Raw genomic sequence first — 20402 nt, forward strand, 5'->3', positions numbered from 1 at the left:
GACGAGTCTAATAGAGGGTATAATCAAACTTGATTCAATCACCGGCACCAATATTCAAAACCTCCGTTTCTTCTTCGTAGGAGCTTGGCTCTGCTCCGCGAGCTGCCGTTTCAATTCTTCGCGTTTGCGATCAGCTCTCTCCGCCTCCGTCATGGGCGTCACTTCTGGGGCCGCACTAGCTTCTGCTCTTGGCGATGCCTCCTTTTGCGGCTGCTTTTGTGCTGAGGCTGTTTCTGGTGATTTTGGACCGTCATCTCTGTCCATTGTAGATGTAGGACGTGCACGGTGTGGAGAACGAAAAGGGCCCGGCTGAGCAGAAGATGTTTCGTTCGGCCCTGATGTCTTGTCTTTCCTCTTGCCGCCTATCATACCAAGTTTCGTGGGTCGTTTGGTCTGTGGGGGAAGTGGTTGAGGTGGTTCACTGGTCTGAGCTGGTTTCGGAGGTGAAGCTGGGTGCTGCGGATCCGGTTCCTCTCCTTTCTTCTTTCTCCCTCCGATAATGCCCAGGCCTCCCTTTGCCTTCTTTGGGGGCACTTTGGGTTTTTGTGGTGGTGGTGTCGTATGCTTCGATGGAGAAGAGATATCTGGCGTGCGTTTATCGCGTGGCGCAGGTTCGGGCTCGCAGTCGAGGTCTGGCTCTGACTCTGACGCAGTAGCTTCATCCGCCCTAGATTCTGGGGGCGGTGGAGAAGGACTCTTCTTTTTTGTCTTTGGCCCTGGCGGTGAGATTGCGGATTTGGCTTCGTGGGTTTTGAGTTGAGGAGGAGTCGCTTGTCGCTAAAAGTAATCAGCATCATGTCAGTTATTGAGATGGGTGTTTACAACGTACCTGGAATTCGTCGTCTTCGCTCTCTGCAGTAGCATCACCGTCTAGATCCAAGTCTAGCTGTGAAGATCTGACTGGTACATCTTTCTGCGATACGGACTGAACTTCAGGCTCATACTCTTGGGGACAAGATATTTCAGGGCGCCTTTGGAGCGCATTCCACCATTTGTTCTGCGGCGGACGAAGTTCATCAAGACCACGGCTGTTATTAGATCCAAGCAATTCATGAGCTATATTTACGGCTATGCCTGGGGTAGCAGATGAAGACGACCCGAACTCAGCAAGCCATGCCTGCTCATCAAACGGTGCAACGCCTTTGATAAACCTAGCTGCTTCGGATCGTGTGCTACCTTTGCGGGCCGATCGCAGCCCAGCAGCAGCAGGAAATACCGTTCCAAGGTCAATTTGTAGGGCCTCAGCCTTGTCGAACAGTTTTCCAAGGACCCAGTCCTTCTGTTTCAGTTGATCCAAGAGAGTTCGCTGGCGAGACTCCCAACTGGTCTCGTCTCTCAGCAATGGAAGAAGTAACCGGCTGGTAAAGGCGGACGGAGGCTCTTTCAATAGGGATATAGTCCACTTTAACGGCTTCAGTGGAGCTGGTAGCTTCGTACTTGTCGTGAGCTCGAGCGAATCGGCCTGGGATCCGCTGTGTAGAGTTGCGTTGCCCCCATCTCCTCGTAGAGCTTCCCCGATTTTTGATAAAAAGACTTCGAGTTGCCCGTTACCCTCGCTAGGATCAATAGTTGTAGCACTCTCTTCCGCTCGTTTCACGATCGCCTCATGTGGCAGCTTTTCGGACCAGAGCGAGGTGAGGTCCGTCACGTAGAGCTCGTAGCCTTTGCGGGTCCAAGAGTATTGAAAGAGTAGTGGAGGCAAACCCCCGGCTAAATGTAGCCTGCACCACTCCGAAGACATAGCTTCAGCTCTTCGGACCTTTAAATCAGGTCTGTGATGGCTTCCATGAAGATGTACGAAGTGTTTCGCGAAGTGCGGAGCTACAGCTGCCTGGGGCCGCTGGGAAAGTTAGCCGCACGCTTGACCTTCCGCCGATCTCCCGCTTCACTTTTCAACCTCACGCTCTCACGCGTTCTTTGCTTCCTTGCTTTCTCCGACTGAATATCCTCAGACAGTAATTCTCAAATTCTACAAAATGTCCTCGCGACTCCCCGATCGGTCGGGCTTGAGGCGCAGCCGATCACGATCCCCATCATCCTGGCGTCAGCCCCAGAAGCATCCCCGCAACGACGATAGAGAATGGCGCGACCGACAGGACGACCGGAGACCCCAGCAGCCTCGCAATATACGCGACCAAGTGCGGCTTAACCAGCTTCAAGAGGATGAGCAAGCGCGGGAGTGGGTTTCGCAGGAGGATGTTTTCGTGCTGAAGCAGGCCAAGAAGAAGGCTGAGATCCGAGTGAAGGAAGGACGCGCAAAGCCAATCGACTGGCTGACGGTGACTTTGCGCGTGATCGATCCCACACGCAACCCTCTGGACGATGAAATCGCGGATTCCGAGCTCGATGTGGTGGACCCGGATGGTGTCTTCGAGGGACTGTCGCAGTCCCAGCTGCAGGATCTGGAGAGCGAGATCGAAACTTTTGTTAGCTTGGAGACAAATCCGCAAAACCGGGACTTTTGGCAGGTATGATCTACACCTTCACTTGGTTCCACTCTAGTAGCTTGCTAACCATGTCTCTGCTGCAGACCATGAAGATCATCTGTCGAGACCGCCAGAAAACCTCTGCACCTGAAGGCCGCGCCCTTAGCTCCGTCGCCGCTGATATCAACAGACTCTTGGGCCCGAAAACATACGAACAACTTCAGACTCTGGAGGTCCAGGTCAAGAGAAAACTGAGTTCCAACGAGCCTATTGATACGGACTATTGGGAGGAGCTACTGCGCAGCTTGACGGTGTGGAAAGCGCGCGCGAGGCTACGCAATGTCTACCAGGCCGTTATCGATGAACGAGTTGGTGATCTCAGAAAGCAACAAAGAGAAGAGGCGGAGGCGATCCGGGAAAAGTTGGCTCCTCTGGCACCGCTTATTACTGGTGATGAGCAGCAGCTCAATTCTATAGACTCTGGGGAGCTCAAGGGGCTAGACCCCGATCCTTTGCTTCAGGTTCGACCTGAAGATAAAGGGTTGGAGATTATGGACGAGTCCGCATTTCTTCGTCAAGTTGTACGTACCCCCGACTGACTAGGGCCTAAGGTCCAATTGCTAACCAAATTCACAGGCTCGCGAGCGCCAGAAGATCCTCCGTATGGGCTACGTTCCTCTGCGACAGCGAGCAGCCGAAAAACCAACCACGGCCATTATCAACTCAGCCTCAAGCAGCTCCGCTACTCCGGCCGTGTCCAGTCGATTCTCTTCTCTGCCTAACGATGACTTCTCACAGGCGACCAAGGCATTGTATGAAAGAGAATTAGCCAAGGGCGTCAGCGAGAACGAAGAGATCTTTACCGGCGAGGAGGCCGTGAGCACGCCTTCGCAAGCCCAGTGGGCTAGCAAATATCGCCCCCGTAAACCGCGGTACTTCAATCGGGTGCAAATGGGCTACGAATGGAACAAGTACAACCAGACCCACTACGATCATGATAACCCACCGCCGAAGGTCGTGCAGGGTTACAAGTTCAACATCTTCTATCCCGATCTGATTGATAAGACCAAGGCCCCTACGTATCGCATCGAGCGAGAAGGCGGTCGCAAGCGTGGACAGTCCTTTGCCGCCGCCGGGGAAGAGGATACCTGTCTGATTCGGTTTATGGCAGGGGCACCGTACGAGGACATTGCCTTCCGGATTGTCGACAAGGAATGGGACTATAGTGCGAAGCGTGAGCGCGGATTCAAGAGCACATTCGACAAGGTATTTCCCATAATGGCATTCATACCCCGCATAAAAGGAGACGTTCTGACGTGATGGTTTTACAGGGAATTCTGCAGCTCCACTTCCAATTCAAGAGGGTAAGTTCAAGACTTCGAAGAGAATGCAAAGAACACGACTGACAAGTTGTCTCAGATCTATTACCGGAAGTAACACATGCGTGACTCGTCATTCCCACATGGGCGTTATATCGGGATGGGGGTTGGATTTGTGTGGTGTATGCAGGCAAGGACGGTCGGGGTGTATTTTCCAGACAGCTCACACCACTGATTGGGCTGGAAATATTTCCCCCTCCGTCTTTATGGATCTCGCAGAGCCCATGAACTCTCAGCACAGTCCACGTGTGGAGCGCCAATGGTTCGAATGAGCAATGTTAAATGCTTAATCCGACTGCCGATATTCGGGAACTCTCGCCGCATCGTGGCTTGGCCTTCTACCATGAAGATGCTCCGCGGAGCAAGACTCACAACGTCCCCGGAACAGCACTTCGACCCTACGTGCCCAGTGACGGGGATCAGCATGGGCTTTGCGGAACGGCGGACGTTGAAGTCTGTTCTGGTGACACACGCTGGCCTGCAGCTTGCAGATAATTCATCGCTTCCGGCTGGCTGGACGCAGTCCAGCAAGAGGATGGTCGGCTGAAGAACCTATTGACCTCCTGTCGACCTCGTCAACTTCCAGAAGGTCCACTTCACGACGGCGAGTGGTGAACTGGATCTGCAGGCGGCCGCCTCCAGCCGTCCACCGTCCACCATCCACTCCAGGGCCTCCAAGGGAGTGGGTTGAGTGAATGGAAGGTCCCTCAGGCCCTCTCGGGACTGCTGTAGTACCAGATCGAGCCGCCTGGACCGCCTGGACCGCCTTGTGAGATCATTGGCCGACGTTTGTACTATAGGTTTCCGTTCCACAAACGCTTCTTAATAGGTGGCGCTAGAGCTGTAGCCCCGGTATCTTTCTCTCCATCTCTCTCTCTGTCTCCAGCGCCTTTTTTTGTATCCGTGGGCTTTGGCCCGCACCGACGCACACGCGCGGTTTGCCTGCATGGGTTCTGGTGGCTGATTGCAGCAGATGGACCATGTGCCTTACTTGTGTGCTGGCCCCAAAAATTATAGAGAAAAAAAAAGTGTACAGCTCCAATTTTGTGGATGGGGACGGTCATGACGGTCACCCCGGTTACTTCTACTTTGACCCTGCCTCTCATGACTTCCACCTGCGACTACTCCTCTCCTATTTCTCCTTCAATCCAAGTGCATGCCTAAGCTTCTCACGGTTCAATCCTTGCTTTCGAGAATGGAGAGAACTCATAATTTCAAGATGGAGTCTTCGTTTCCATCTGATTACTTTAATCTGGCTCAAATTCCAACTGGCCAGCGGGAGAACGGGTATCACTCGGTCCAAACGCGGTCTTTCAATCTTGAGAGCTATCCCCAGATGAGTTCCTCACAGCCATACGACCCCTGGTCCAGTGAGAACTGGGCGGTATTGAGATCTACCCCGGTGTCAGAATCCATGACACCCCTTCATCATCCCGGCTATTGCCCATGGAGCGCCACTTCGCTGGAACCACACGAACGCAACGCCAGCTCGCGCCCCATTGTGCCTGAAACACCCCAATTTCCTTCTTCTTCTTCTTCTTCTTCTTCAACCCCTCATCATTCAACTCCTTCCATAGGCCTCTTGCAAGACAGCATGGCCCAGTCAAATCTTCGCGCGACCAAACCCCACCATGGTCACGATGTCCTGGATTGGCAGTGTGATCCAGTTACATCTTCATTTTATGCCCGTGATTTCTATTACCGCCACCCAGCGCAGTTGGAAACCTCCGAAGGAAATTCCCTAGGAAATTTCCTGGCCTTGCGAGGGACCCCACCATCACCACCAATTTCAATCTCCTCTCAGCAGTCATCATCAATATCCGTTAACAGCATGGGTCACACTGACCCCAATACGTTGCCTGACAGCAACTCGCCCCGAACTAGCCTTGGGGATCACAACGAGGGAGATTACAACACAGATCTGCCATACTCGAAACTCATCTATAGGGCCCTGAAAGAGGCCGACGGCCACAAGCTGTCCCTTCAGCAAATCTACGAATGGTTCACCAAAAACACGAACAAGGGCAGGGACAACACAAAAGGCTGGCAGAATAGCATCCGCCATAATTTGTCTATGAATAAAGTACGATCCCCACTTCCACACCCCATAACCCGTTACCGGTTTCATGATTGAGAAATCGGTTCCCCTCCTTTCCTCCTTTCCAATTATACTGGTGTCCTTGACTGATAGCAATCTCCGTTTTAGGGATTTACGGCCGACAAAGTCGAGGGAAGCACGGGGAGGAAGCCACAAAATTTGTGGGCTCTGACTCAAGATGCTATCGACCGGGGCTACGTGGAGTCCACCACTCGCTATCGCAAGACAAATGGCCGCAAGGCGAGCCCGAACATTCCAGTCCTTAGGCGTCAGCGGTCAGGGTCTAGGGGGGGAAAGGCTGCGAAAAATGCGACCAAGATGCGCCACCCCACGCAGAATGAGCGATCCGAAAGGCACTATCCTTTCACGTACAATCAACCCCAGCAGCCTCAGCATCAGCCTCAGCGCGCGGTCGATGGGCACTACCTGCCTACACCGCCGCTGCTTGTAGGCGTGCCGCACTATCAGGTGCAGCAGGTCTTCAATGGGCTGCCCATGGATACCAGGGATAGCTCGCTCCAACGGGAATACGAATATTCCGACGTGATTGGCTGCACAAGCCCCCTACTCGGCGATAATGCGGTGTTCTGTGATGTGGCGGAGCCGGAGCCTAATTCCAGCCCGACGCTCGATATGGGACATATGGGTTGCTGGTACGAGCTCCGGGACCCAATAATGAGTTGATGGCAAGCCCCGACAGGCCATCAGATTTTCAACCTAGCGTGCGCAGAGGAAGACAAAGGCAGAGCTAAGAAAAAAGGGTGGGGAGGAGAGCCATGGGTTTCGAGGTAGAAAAATGCCGGATTGCTGACATGCATAATGATGTTGTTGTTATTTCCCCTTATTGCCGGTTCTATTTTTCTGGTTTCTTTTTTCTTTTTTCTGGGTGATTTTTTGTATTCTGATTTTTGGCCAAGGGATGTTTCTAGTGAGTGATCTAGAGAGGCAAAGCCTGCATGACTCTTGCATTTGGACTTGGGAAATGGTGTTCCAACAGGAGTGGCATGAAGTCGTGAGCGACCTGCTTTGTGTATTGCTTTTTGTACTGTTTCTTTAATGCAAATTTGAGTGTATCATAGAGCAACAATCTGATGTCCCAACCTTAGGCCTATCATCTAGGGGACTATCATCTGCACTGTCATATTCACTAAGTTTCGGATCTTCACATTGTCAGGATCCTCACGTTCTCGGTTGGGCACGAGGGACCACTCGTCAGCCTCATACTTGCAAATCTACCATGCCGGTAGTTCGGAAGGATTACCAAATGCAGCTGTTCTTTGCCAACCAGTACAGCATGTCCTGCACGTTCGCGCGAAGCGGGGTCCGGCCAGTGCAGCCTACCATAGCAGCAATAATTGATATTCTTTTCTTTCCTCATCTCACTCGTCCCCAGCCTAAGCCCCAGAGAAGCCACTCCTGAACCATTCGAGCGATAGCCTGCAGCTTTAGTCCAGCTGACGCGGACCGAGACTTGGCGTTGTCTCCAGGGCTGCAGTGTGTCATAGTACTTTCATCATCTCGCTTTCCCCGCTTATTGCCTTCTGTCAAGATGTCTCGGTTCCGAATATTCGCTGGTAGGAAGATGGCTGATTGGATCTATCAAAGATGATCTACGCCTTCCCGCTTCCCCGTGGATGCAGGTTCGGGATGATCGTGATGCTGATTAGCGCCATGACAGCCTCGCGTGATCGGGATCTACAGTTGCAGGCGGTACGGCACTTGGAATCCACACTCGATTACATATCGTGACGAATTAAGAGGCTAAAATGGAGTGGACTTCTCAGGTAAATGACATCGAAGCTCCGTAGCAGATCCACTCCCCCTTCCCAGCTCTTCCGTGACTCGTTTATTCGGTCTCCGTACGTAGATTTCCGTACCTCCGTAAACCTACTTGGGGATTTGCTATCTCCGCGGAGTGGGATTGGCACGTATCTGTACACCGTTACTCCGTACATATCACAAAGTTCGCAACCACTGCGTGTACATACCCGGTTCTGCTTCTCTACGCAGGCCTGCCAAAAATCTCGGGTCTGCAGGCTTGATTAAATAAACTAAAACTTTCTCTTGATGCAAATTAAGACTCACGAGTATCTCCATACGTTGCTATTGGCTGCTTATGCCGGTTCATTCATTCCTATAAAGCTCTGGCTGACTACATTCCCAAAACAATCTTGTTTATTTAGGGGGTCCGCCGTTTCGCAAATGACTTAGTCTTGGTCTGTACCACATTCTGCGAGGAATGAATATTTTCGGGCATCTAGCCGATGCGTAAATCACCTAGGTGGCCATGGGAAGCCACCGTACCATAGTATGGAAGACCCTAAATTGATCAGTGTTATAGCCATTTCACTTGGGGAACATCTATTCCAGTTTTGGAACGCCATTTTCTTTCGGCCGGTCAAAGCAATACAGGATCACGAGTGATGCATTTCAATGCACTTTTTTTTTTGGCTTCCTTTGTTCTATTCCTGGCCGATGCCGGTAATCTTGCTCTTTGTCGGCTCCAATGACCCGGTCCCGCTTGGCTAGGATCCCATGCAGGGCACCGGCTTCCGGTATCGATAGTCTGTTCACCAGCCCCCCGTCAGGAACCCGGCACCGCCTAATCCATCGTGTTGCATTTTACCAACCTGGTGGATTCCAGAACTGTCGACATATCACTTTTATATAGCAGAAGAAAATACCGACGTTTCTTTATCACAACTGAGTGATCCGGAGCCTCAGGTGAAACCCGCAACGGAAGTTCTCGCATGCTGGCTCGCTAGTCATAATACTTCGTACTCGATGAAGATGCAGCCAGACTCAGCCCATCGGGGTAAGGACTGCCGTCACCATCTCCGCTGTTTTTTGTGAATGATATTCAGGTATCTCTGTAGGATGATGAAACAGGATGTCTGATCCCATTGTATTGTTCGGATCCCCTATCCTTTCACGTTGACTTGAGCATTGGCCACAACGGTTCAGATCCTGATCCGTTTCCGTTCGGTGCTTGTGGAATGAAACGGGCCGGCTTGACAGCTGTCAATAGTGATTGTGTCTCCCAGACTGCCGTACAGAGCAAGCGGTATATACGGCAAAATAGACGAGAATGGGGGCACGTCCGGCCCATAGACTGTTATGCTCTGACCCTTCCTCGGCATGGTCAGCGAGAACGACAGCTTGGGGTGGGGGCAGCCTGTAATAACAAAAGCAAAACGTTGAGAAGGAGACATCAGACGGAAACGATGTCGATCCAGGCCGCCATCTCGATCTATTGGACGCCAGTCAGTGTCTACAGGGGTTAGCGGGTAGTGACGGGTGAATAAGAAGGTTCATCGGCTGCGACGTAGGTAGATAGACATGGCCGGCGTACATTAGTTTAATGGATGTGGAGGGAGCACTCGTATCTGCTTTGCGGACGACGCTTTTGGGGAGGGGAGCTCACAGAGCTAGTCAGGTGGCACAAAATGAAGCCCTTGACGATTTCTATCATACATCATCAATTTTCCTTCGCTGGTGAGAGGCTTGTACTCCACTTAGCACGTATTTTCTCCGAATGTTGTCACGTTCATACAAATTGGGTTTTGATGCCAGAGATCGAGCCCGATGTCATAACCTTAAAAGTGAAAATAGACTTGACATGCGCAGGAGATTCATCTTAGCATTCAGCCCCTTTTAACCGTTTCATTTTGATTTTATTTTTCGCCGCAGATCGGTTCTTCGGTTCTGTTATGGACATCTGCAGGCCAATGCGCCAAGGATTGAGACTCCTGCCTGAAAGGGCATTCCGGCGACTAACGACGCGATTAGTTCATCGGGTCAGGCCAGAATTGATTTTTTCACCTGGTAGCAGAGAAACTTCGTATTTCTGCAGCTAATTAGTTGCCTGGTTGATGGGGTGCATTGATGCCTGCTTTCCTTCCGGTCCCACTCCGTCCACGATATACATTTAGGAATCGTCTCCGCTTTGACATTTCCGAATGGAGTACACTGTAGATAGGTTCATGTCCGATCCCCAGATGAGATCTCCTGACCTCGTTCAAGGGTGACACTGACCTTACGGGGCTTACCCCGCGAAGAAAATATGTGTCTACCCAATCTCGGCAATTCCAAAGTCTTGGATAGCAGGGTATCTTCGAGACCCTCTAAATGAATCTACACAATCATGCATGATGCAAGACCACGGTTCATCCAAGACGTTTCCCGTCACTCAGCAAATGAAAAATGCCGTGGTGACGTGCCTAAAGTCAGACCTCAGGTTTCTTAAGCGAGCTTCCCATCTAGTATCCTGAGATATTCAAACTGCCGAAGTTCCCAACCCCAAGAAAATGAAGCAGCGCCGGGGGGCTGTTTCCAGAAGAGCTACTGTAGTCCGGATTTCAATCCGGTGAAGCTCGAGAAAGGGTCACCGGACCGAATAATGATTCCTGTCACTCATTGAAGCTGCTGCCCTGGTAAATAATAGGGTGCTATATACCCTCCCCGGGGCGGGAATCGTCTAGCTGCGACCGTCGGAGTTTCGTGACATGGCGGTCTGGCGATGAAGTTGAACCTGGTGTGCTGGCTGATTCTCGACGATGTCATAAGACAAGGAAGGCTATTGTGCGGCCCTAGTCGCGGACGAAACTATTGGTAGTACTGCTTCACATGGCCTGGTCGTTGACGTGATGAGGATACTGTTGGGTCGAAGTCTAGACTAGGAAGGACATCATGCGGTGTGGATGCCACCTTTTGATGATCCTCGTGGATGGCATTGAAACAATGAGGATTACCCAACAGGGCCGAGATTACCACATGAGCTGCAGCTACGTTCTATGGACTGTGATATTCGGCAACGAGGTCTACATTTCGCTGCATCATCACAAAAGTCTTTGCGATAGCCGCAAGCGTTGACGACGGAGCAAAAGAAAATGTCAAAAAGATACTCGAGTCAAACCCAAGAATTTTGTGGGAATCTCATGAAGATAGTAAATTTGGGTTTCATTTGCATAGCCACGATCCATCATGGATTCGCGTGCTAGCGGTTCCTGATCATCCTTTTTTTAGATTCTGAAGAACCGTTCCCACCGTTTTTCCGTAACGTTCGCTCCCCAAAAAGACCAACACCGACGAAACAGACTTTGCTTAGCGCTTGCCAGCAGCCTTCTCCTGGGACTCCTTGAGGACCTTCTTGACGATCTTCTGCTCCTCAATCAGGAAGGCGCGGACAATGCGGTCCTTGACGCAACCGGCGCAGCGCGAGCCACCGTAGGCACGGCTGACGTTCTTCTTGGGGCGGGAGATCTGAGCATACTCGCGGGGGCGGAGAGCGGGAATCTGTGCGATCACCGTTGTTAGTTCGATTGTGACTTTTTTTAACTGCGACGGAGGATGTGCAATGGTTGTGTTCGGTTTTGGTTGACTCGCGGGATCACATCGGTCCATCCAGGGCGGTTTTCGAATTTTTCGTGGCCCTTCAGTGTGCCCACCCCACGATCGCCATGTCCGCACACAACGCACACACAACTCCAAAAAATTCATCTTAGGGGGCACTCACGCCAGGGAGCTTGATGCCACAGTCACCGCACTTGGGAGCAGTGCCCTTCTTCTTCAGGTGAAGGTACCGGAGCTCGCCACCGGGGGTCTTGATGATGCGAACCTTGTTGGACCGCGTGTTGTACCTATCCAGAAGAACCGTCAATATGTCGTTCGAAAAATAATAATGCTCATCTCATCCGATCGTATTCAATGTCGAATCAAGCGTAGAGGAGGCATTGTTGAAGGGAAGGGAATTTTTTTCAACGTACGGGTTCCGGCGGCGCTGCAGAGAAGGGTCAGCATTCAGCTTTTTCAATGGTAATAGAGATTGTAGGCAATAGCACTCACGTATTGCAGTCTGTTGTTCGCCATTTTGCCTGTGGTTCAACCTCGGTGGTGAAGGGCGTTGTCGTCGTCGGGTTGTGAACGGTAAAATGTTCAGGTTGCGCGGGTTTGTGTGGGTTTCGCTCTAGCGCGGATTTGGCGAGGTGCCGCTAGTCCCGATCGGGACTAGTTCGAATAATGGAGCCGCCACCTCAAAGTTCGGCGTCGCAGGAGTCGTCTTTGCGTGTCGAAGTGTCCGGTGTTGGTGACCCTTTTCCATCACTTAGCACGCTCAATCTCCCGCGTGTATACCACCCGCTATCCTTCTATTCCTTACAACCACGTCCACCCAACGAGTCGATGGTTCTTGACGTGATTCGGACGCGACTCTGAGCCCAACTCACGTCTAGGGAGGGTGGGTGATACCCCCATCAACTACCACCACCATGGCATCTTTGCCTCCTCCTCCTCCCCCGGGATGGGGCGCAGCTCCCCCGTCCATGCCGATGGCGCCGCCGCCGCCTGGCTACCAGCCGCCCGCCGACCCGAACGTTGCAAAATTTGCGCAGAAAAAGCATGAATGGCTGCGCACGCAGCGCAGTCGATTCGGCGAGAAGCGCAAGGGTGGATTTGTCGAGACTCAGAAGGCAGACATGCCACCGGAGCATCTAAGAAAGATTGTGAAGGATATTGGCGATGTCTCGCAGAAGAAGTTCACCAACGAGAAGCGCAGCTATCTCGGCGCCTTGAAGTTTATGCCGCACGCAGTCCTCAAGCTCTTGGAGAACATGCCCATGCCCTGGGAGTCCGCGAGAGAAGTGAAGGTGTTGTACCACGTTAACGGATGCTTGACCCTCGTCAACGAGACCCCCCGCGTTATCGAGCCGGTCTTCCACGCCCAGTGGGCCACGATGTGGATGTGCATGCGTCGCGAGAAGAGTGACCGAAGGCATTTCAAGCGCATGCGCTTCCCTCCGTTCGATGATGAGGAACCCCCTCTTTCGTGGTCGGAAAATATTGAGGACGTCGAGCCGCTGGAGCCCATCCAAATGGAGCTGGACGAGGAGGAAGATGCGGCAGTCTACGAATGGTTCTACGACCACCGGCCCCTGCTAGATACCCCTCATGTTAATGGGCCGAGTTACAAGAGCTGGAACCTGTCGTTGCCGCAGATGGCCACCCTCCACCGTCTCAGCCATCAGCTCCTCAGCGACGTGGTCGATCAGAACTATCATCACATGTTCGACCTCGACAGTTTCTTTACTGCAAAGGCCCTCAACGTTGCGATCCCTGGTGGTCCCCGCTTCGAGCCGTTGTACAAGGATATCGACCCCAACGACGAGGACTTCAGCGAGTTCAACGCGATCGATCGCATCATCTTCCGTGCCCCGATTCGGACCGAATACCGGGTCACCTTCCCCCACTTGTATAATACCCTTCCCCGCAGCGTGAAGCTTGCCTGGTACTCCCACCCTCAGGTGGTTTACGTCCGCACCGAGGACCCCAACCTTCCCGCTTTCTATTTCGACCCTGTCATTAATCCGATTTCCTCTCGTTCCGTCGCACCGAAGAACATCACCGTCAGCCATGAGGATGAGATTTTTGGGCCTGATAACGAGGACGACTTTGAGCTACCTGGAGAGGTTGAGCCTTTCTTTGATGACGAGGAGCTTTACACTCAGGACACTGCTTCTGCCATCGCTCTGTGGTGGGCCCCTCACCCCTTCGACAAGCGATCCGGGAAGATGGTTCGCGCTCAGGATGTGCCGCTCGTGAAGCAGTGGTATCTGGAGCACTGCCCGCAGGGTCAGCCTGTCAAGGTCCGGGTGTCCTACCAGAAATTGCTCAAGACATATGTGCTCAACGAGTTGCACAAGAGCAAATCAAAGGCCCAGAGCAAGCAGAACCTGTTGAGAACTCTGAAGACAACCAAGTTCTTCCAGCAGACTACTATTGACTGGGTGGAGGCCGGTTTGCAGGTCTGCCGTCAGGGTTTCAACATGCTGAACCTGTTGATTCACCGAAAGAATTTGACCTACCTGCACCTCGACTACAACTTCAACTTGAAGCCGGTTAAGACCCTGACTACCAAGGAGCGGAAGAAGTCCCGCTTTGGAAATGCTTTCCACCTGATGCGTGAAATCTTGCGCCTCACCAAGTTGATCGTCGACGCCCAGGTCCAATATCGCCTGGGTAACATCGATGCCTTCCAATTGGCTGATGGCATTATGTATGCCTTCAATCACGTTGGTCAGCTTACCGGTATGTACCGTTACAAGTACAAGCTGATGCACCAGATTCGCTCGTGCAAGGATCTCAAGCATCTTATCTACTACCGGTTCAACTCTGGCCCCGTCGGTAAGGGTCCTGGCTGTGGTTTCTGGGCCCCTGCCTGGCGAGTATGGCTGTTTTTCATGCGCGGTATCATTCCTCTGCTTGAGAGATGGCTTGGAAACTTGCTCTCTCGTCAATTCGAAGGACGTCACAGCAAGGGTGTCGCGAAGACGGTCACCAAGCAGCGTGTGGAGTCTCACTTCGATCTGGAACTCCGCGCTTCGGTTATGGCCGATCTGATGGATATGATGCCCGAGGGTATCAAGCAGAACAAGGTCAATGTTGTCCTGCAGCATTTGTCCGAGGCATGGAGATGCTGGAAGAGTAACATTCCCTGGAAAGTTCCTGGTCTGCCGGCGCCTATCGAAAACATCATTCTTCGGTACGTTAAGAGTAAGGCCGATTGGTGGATTTCTGTTGCCCACTACAACCGAGAGCGAATCCGTCGTGGCGCAACTGTGGACAAGACCGTGGCTAAGAAGAACTTGGGTCGTCTCACTCGTCTCTGGCTCAAGTCGGAGCAAGAACGGCAACACAACTATCTCAAGGATGGTCCTTATGTCTCCTCCGAGGAAGCCGTCGCCATCTACACGACCATGGTCCACTGGCTGGAGTCTCGCAAGTTTTCGCCTATTCCTTTCCCGAGTGTGTCGTACAAGCATGACACCAAGATTCTTATCCTGGCTCTCGAGCGTCTCCGCGAGTCTTACTCCGTGAAGGGCCGTTTGAACCAGAGTCAGCGAGAAGAACTTGCTCTCATCGAGCAGGCTTATGACTCTCCTGGGACAACTCTAGCAAGAATCAAGCGTTTCCTTCTGACTCAGCGTGCTTTCAAGGAAGTCGGGATCGACATGAACGACAACTACAACAACATCAATCCCGTCTACGACATCGAGCCCATCGAGAAGATCACCGACGCCTACCTGGATCAGTACCTCTGGTATCAGGCTGAGCAGCGTCACCTGTTCCCTGCTTGGATCAAGCCCTCCGATTCCGAAGTGCCGCCGCTTTTGACTTACAAGTGGACCCAGGGTATCAACAACCTGTCCAACGTTTGGGAAACGGCCGATGGCGAGACCAATGTCATGATAGAGACCGAGCTGTCTAAGGTCTATGAGAAGATGGATCTTACTCTGTTGAACCGCATGTTGCGCCTCATTATGGACCACAACTTAGCCGACTACATCACCTCCAAGAACAACGTCCAGCTCAGCTACAAGGACATGAACCACACCAATAGTTATGGACTGATCCGAGGCCTTCAGTTCTCTGGCTTCGTGTTCCAGTACTATGGCTTGATGATCGATCTGCTGCTCCTCGGCTTGCAGCGAGCTAGCGAAATGGCTGGACCGCCCGCGAGCCCCAATGACTTCTTGCAGTTCAGGGACCGAGCTACTGAGACTAGACACCCCATCCGTCTCTACACTCGCTACGTCGACAAGATTTGGGTGTTTTACCGTTTCCAGGCCGACGAATCCCGAGATCTGATCCAGCGATTTTTGACAGAGAACCCAGATCCCAACTTCGAGAATGTCATCGGCTACAAGAATAAGAAGTGCTGGCCTCGCGACTGCCGAATGCGCTTGATGCGCCACGATGTCAATCTTGGTCGTGCTGTGTTCTGGGATATGAAGAACCGTCTCCCTCGGTCCATCACCACCATCGAGTGGGACGACACGTTCGCTAGCGTGTACAGCAAGGACAACCCGAACCTGCTCTTTTCCATGAGTGGGTTTGAAGTCCGCATTCTTCCCAAGATTCGCAACCAGAACGAGGAGTTCTCCGTCAAGGATAGCGTTTGGTCTCTGGTTGACAACTCGTCGAAGGAGCGTACCGCTCATGCCTTCCTCCAGGTCACTGAGGAGGACATCCAAAAGTTCAACAACCGAATTCGACAAATTCTCATGTCTTCTGGATCAACCACATTCACGAAAATCGCCAACAAGTGGAACACTGCGCTGATTGCTCTTTTCACTTACTACCGCGAAGCCGCCGTGTCGACCGTCAACCTCCTCGACACCATTGTCAAGTGTGAGACTAAGATCCAGACCCGTGTCAAGATTGGTTTGAACTCCAAGATGCCGTCCCGTTTCCCTCCAGCTGTCTTCTACACTCCGAAGGAGCTTGGAGGTCTTGGTATGATCTCAGGATCCCACATCCTCATTCCCACCAGTGACAAGCGCTGGTCGAAGCAGACGGACACCGGCATCACCCACTTCCGAGCGGGTATGTCTCACGATGAGGAGACCCTGATCCCGAACATCTTCCGATACATCATTCCCTGGGAGGCCGAGTTCATCGACTCTCAGCGTGTGTGGATGGAATATTCCCAGAAGCGCATGGAGGCTCAGCAGCAGAACCGCCGCCTAACCCTGGAGGATCTCGAGGACAGCTGGGACCGTGGTCTTCCGCGTATCAACACCCTCTTCCAAAAGGATCGCAGTACCCTCAGCTTCGACAAGGGCTTCCGTCTTCGTGCTGAGTTCAAGCAGTACCAGCTGATGAAGAGCAATCCCTTCTGGTGGACTAGTCAGCGCCATGATGGTAAATTGTGGAACCTGAACGCTTACCGGACGGATGTCATCCAAGCCCTGGGTGGTGTTGAAACTATTCTGGAACACACCCTGTTCAAGGCGACAGCTTTCCCATCCTGGGAGGGTCTCTTCTGGGAGAGAGCTAGCGGGTTCGTTCTCCTTTTATCCCCTACTTATTCCCGTCTTGAAAGCTAACGTTTTTCTCTCAAAACAGATTCGAAGAGTCAATGAAGTTCAAGAAGCTCACAAACGCTCAGCGGTCCGGTTTGAATCAGATTCCTAACCGTCGATTTACCCTTTGGTGGTCCCCGACAATCAACCGTGCCAACGTTTACGTTGGTTTCCAGGTGCAGCTGGATCTGACTGGTATCTTCTTGCACGGCAAGATCCCCACTCTGAAGATTTCCCTGATTCAGATCTTCCGTGCCCACTTGTGGCAGAAGATTCACGAGTCTGTGGTCATGGACTTGTGTCAGGTGTTTGACCAGGAACTGGAGCAGCTTGGCATCGAGGCTGTTCAGAAGGAGACAATTCACCCTCGTAAGTCGTACAAGATGAACAGTTCTTGTGCAGACATTCTTCTTTTCGCTACCAACAAGTGGAACGTTACTCGACCTTCTCTGCTGTTCGACACCAAGGATACTTACGAGCCTACCACGACCAACAAGTTCTGGCTCGATGTGCAATTGAGATACGGTGATTACGATTCTCACGACATTGAACGTTATGTTCGTGCCAAGTACCTCGATTACACCACGGACAGCATGAGTATCTACCCCTCGGCAACGGGTTTAATGATCGGTATCGATCTTTCATACAACCTGTACTCTTCCTACGGTCAATACTTCCCGGGTCTGAAGACTCTGGTCCAGCAGGCCATGGCCAAGATTATGAAGGCCAACCCTGCCTTGTACGTCTTGCGTGAGCGTATTCGCAAGGGTCTGCAACTGTACGCCTCCGAGAGCAACCAGGAGTTCCTCAACTCGCAGAACTACTCCGAGCTTTTCAGTCCGCAGATTCAGCTGTTCATCGATGATACCAATGTCTACCGTGTGACCATCCACAAGACATTTGAGGGTAACTTGACCACCAAGCCCATCAACGGTGCCATCTTCATCTTCAACCCCCGCACTGGACAGCTGTTCCTGAAGATTATCCACACCAGCGTCTGGGCTGGTCAGAAGCGTTTGGGTCAGTTGGCCAAGTGGAAGACAGCCGAAGAAGTTGCAGCCCTCATTCGGTCTCTGCCTGTGGAAGAGCAACCGAAGCAGCTTATTGTCACTCGCAAGGGTCTTCTTGATCCTCTCGAGGTCCATCTGCTTGACTTCCCCAATATCTCTATTCGTGCTTCCGAGCTTCAGCTGCCCTTCCAAGCTGCCATGAAGGTCGAGAAGCTTGCGGATATGATTCTCCGTGCCACCGAGCCTCAGATGGTTCTCTTCAACCTGTACGACGAGTGGTTGAAGTCCATCTCCCCATATACTGCCTTCTCTCGTCTGATCCTGATCCTCCGTGCTCTCCATGTCAACATTGACAAGGCTAAGATCATTCTCCGGCCCGACAAGACCGTGATCACCCAGGAGCATCACATCTGGCCATCTCTCTCTGACGAAGACTGGATCAAGGTTGAAGTGCAACTGCGTGATCTGATCTTGAATGACTACGGCAAGAAGAACAACGTCAATGTGCAGAGTTTGACCAGCAGTGAAGTGCGAGATATCATTCTGGGTATGGAGATCAGTGCACCCTCGCTGCAGCGACAGCAGGCGGCCGAGATCGAGAAGCAGCAGGAGGAGCAGAAGCAGCTCACTGCCGTTACCACCAAGACTCAGAATGTGCGAGGAGAGGATATCATCGTCACGACAACGTCGCAGTACGAGCAGCAGTCGTTTGCATCGAAGACCGAGTGGCGTACTCGGGCGATTGCCACCTCGAACTTGCGGACGAGATCCAACAACATCTATGTTTCTTCGGATGATGTCCGCGACGAAGGGTTCACCTACGTCATGCCGAAGAACGTCCTGAAGCGATTCATCACCATCGCTGATCTTCGTGTTCAGGTTTCGGGGTATCTCTACGGTAGCTCCCCGCCGGACAACGACCAGGTCAAGGAGGTTCGCACCATCGTCATGGTTCCGCAGGTCGGTAACACTCGGGATGTCCAGCTGCCGCATCAGCTGCCTCAGCATGACTACCTGAACAACCTAGAGCCGCTGGGTGTCATCCACACGGTCTCGGGCAACGAGCCGCCCTACATGTCGGCGGCAGATGTCACGCAGCATGCTCGTCTCATGAACGCACACCCGTCGTGGGACAAGAAGACCGTGACCATGACCGTCTCCTTTACTCCTGGATCCGTGTCGCTTGCCGCTTGGGGCCTGACCCCGGACGGGTATAAATGGGGCGCTGAGAACAAGGACATGTCCTCTGACCAGCCCCAAGGCTTCTCTACCAGCATGGGTGTGAAGTGTCAGCTGCTGCTCAGTGACCGTGTGCGCGGCTACTTCTTGGTTCCCGAGGACAACCTTTGGAACTATAGTTTCATGGGTAGCTCCTTCGGCAGCGTTGAGAAGAGGCCTATCTACGTCAAGATCGATACCCCGCTTCGATTCTACGATGACCAGCACCGCCCCCTGCACTTCCAGAACTTTGCCGAGTTGGAGGATATCTGGGTTGATCGGTCGGATAACTTTGAGTAAGGGAAAGTGGGCGTTTTGCAAAGCCATACTTCGGTGTTCTCTCTCCGGGCGTCTTGTATTCTTATGTTATTTTTACTCCCTTTCTCTTGTATCACGACAATCATAATTTCATGTATTGAAGCGAGGACCGAGTTCGGAAAAGCAGTGCGTTATTGGATGTTAGCACTTGTTCTTTGTATTTAGTATGGCCTATTTCCTCATCTTTCTTAGGCCGAATGCATTACATTGGTTTTCAAGGATGATTTCAGATTCAGCCGATCTGCGAAGTCACAGATCGCCTTAACCATGGTTCAAGGTTATCGACGAGAACGAGGAAGGTTCCTTGACTTCCGAAGACACCACGGTGACCTGATTGCGCGCTTTTAACAGGGATGAAACGGAGGTCATCGGCCATACGCCACGGAGGCCCGACCCTCGAGCTTGGTATGCGTTGACCGTCTCGAAAAGGGCCATGGAGGGGCAACGTCAACGTCGCCATGCATCCTGTCACCCGTGTCCCAACCAGACTATTGAATCCTGCCCGAGATTAGGCTGCTTTTGATCCCTTGTCAATCCGGTCATCACTAACATGCGGGACAAAGCCGTATGCACCTAAACAAACCCGGCAATTTCTTCATCCTCAATCTCCCTTTCACACCCCCACTTGCCTTTGGATGAAACACACCATTTTACTCGGGTGATGTGTCGAGGGACGCATTAGTTCCCGAATTGCCAGGGTTCATGACTTGGATCCCAGCACACTATCCGAAAGGAAGCCCAGTGAAAATAAACGCCATGATGTGGTTGGATCCTGAGCTCCACTGCGACGAACGCTGCTGTCAAGGAAAGTCGAGTCAGGAAAGAAGCCTGTGCGCCACGTGCAAGTGACATTGATTGTTTCAATCCCCGCCATCGGGGTTCTCTGGTGCATTTGTGATTGCTTCTCGCATCTCCTTGGCATTCGGTCGATCGGGCGATAGTTGACCTGATTGCTTCTTTGCCTAACCCTGGAGGGAAGCCATTGCCCGAGGGGCCAGACGGAGACCTTGCACCCGACGTATAAACCCCCCTGTCAGTGCGTCCGCATGTCCCCGATGCCAATCTGACGGGCGTTTCTCGGTTCCTGCCGGGGA

General features: G+C 52.3%; 5 protein-coding genes across 5 annotated transcripts; 3 read left to right on the forward strand and 2 right to left on the reverse strand.

The window, feature by feature from the left end:
* Positions 1-54: 54 nt before the first annotated feature.
* N7498_003937 (uncharacterized protein) lies at positions 55-1741 on the reverse strand (the record flags this gene model as incomplete). Its single annotated transcript, XM_058450999.1, has 2 exons — positions 55-777; positions 830-1741. 2 exons carry the CDS (start codon positions 1739-1741, stop codon positions 55-57), a joined length of 1635 nt encoding a protein of 544 aa, XP_058310461.1.
* Positions 1742-1976: 235 nt separating this feature from the next.
* Positions 1977-3863, forward strand: N7498_003938 (uncharacterized protein; the record flags this gene model as incomplete). The annotated part of the gene is made up of 5 exons (XM_058451000.1): positions 1977-2468; positions 2531-3007; positions 3063-3692; positions 3758-3790; positions 3846-3863. 5 exons carry the CDS (start codon positions 1977-1979, stop codon positions 3861-3863), a joined length of 1650 nt encoding a protein of 549 aa, XP_058310462.1.
* Positions 3864-5399: 1536 nt separating this feature from the next.
* On the forward strand, positions 5400-6587 carry N7498_003939 (forkhead box transcription factor; the record flags this gene model as incomplete). The annotated part of the gene is made up of 2 exons (XM_058451001.1): positions 5400-5888; positions 6012-6587. The coding sequence occupies 2 exons, from the start codon at positions 5400-5402 to the stop codon at positions 6585-6587; spliced, it is 1065 nt and encodes a 354-aa protein (XP_058310463.1).
* Positions 6588-11006: 4419 nt separating this feature from the next.
* On the reverse strand, positions 11007-11771 carry N7498_003940 (60S ribosomal protein eL34; the record flags this gene model as incomplete). Its single annotated transcript, XM_058451002.1, has 4 exons — positions 11007-11198; positions 11419-11542; positions 11669-11682; positions 11748-11771. 4 exons carry the CDS (start codon positions 11769-11771, stop codon positions 11007-11009), a joined length of 354 nt encoding a protein of 117 aa, XP_058310464.1.
* A 398-nt stretch (positions 11772-12169) lies between these two features.
* Positions 12170-19290, forward strand: prp8 (U4/U6-U5 snRNP complex subunit PRP8; the record flags this gene model as incomplete). The annotated part of the gene is made up of 2 exons (XM_058451003.1): positions 12170-16740; positions 16806-19290. 2 exons carry the CDS (start codon positions 12170-12172, stop codon positions 19288-19290), a joined length of 7056 nt encoding a protein of 2351 aa, XP_058310465.1.
* Between the last annotated feature and the right edge of the window lie 1112 nt (positions 19291-20402).

The sequence above is a fragment of the Penicillium cinerascens genome (assembly GCF_028974065.1).
Source record: "Penicillium cinerascens strain IBT 15544 chromosome Unknown contig_24_segment0_segment0, whole genome shotgun sequence".
Taxonomy (NCBI): Eukaryota; Fungi; Ascomycota; class Eurotiomycetes; order Eurotiales; family Aspergillaceae; genus Penicillium; species Penicillium cinerascens.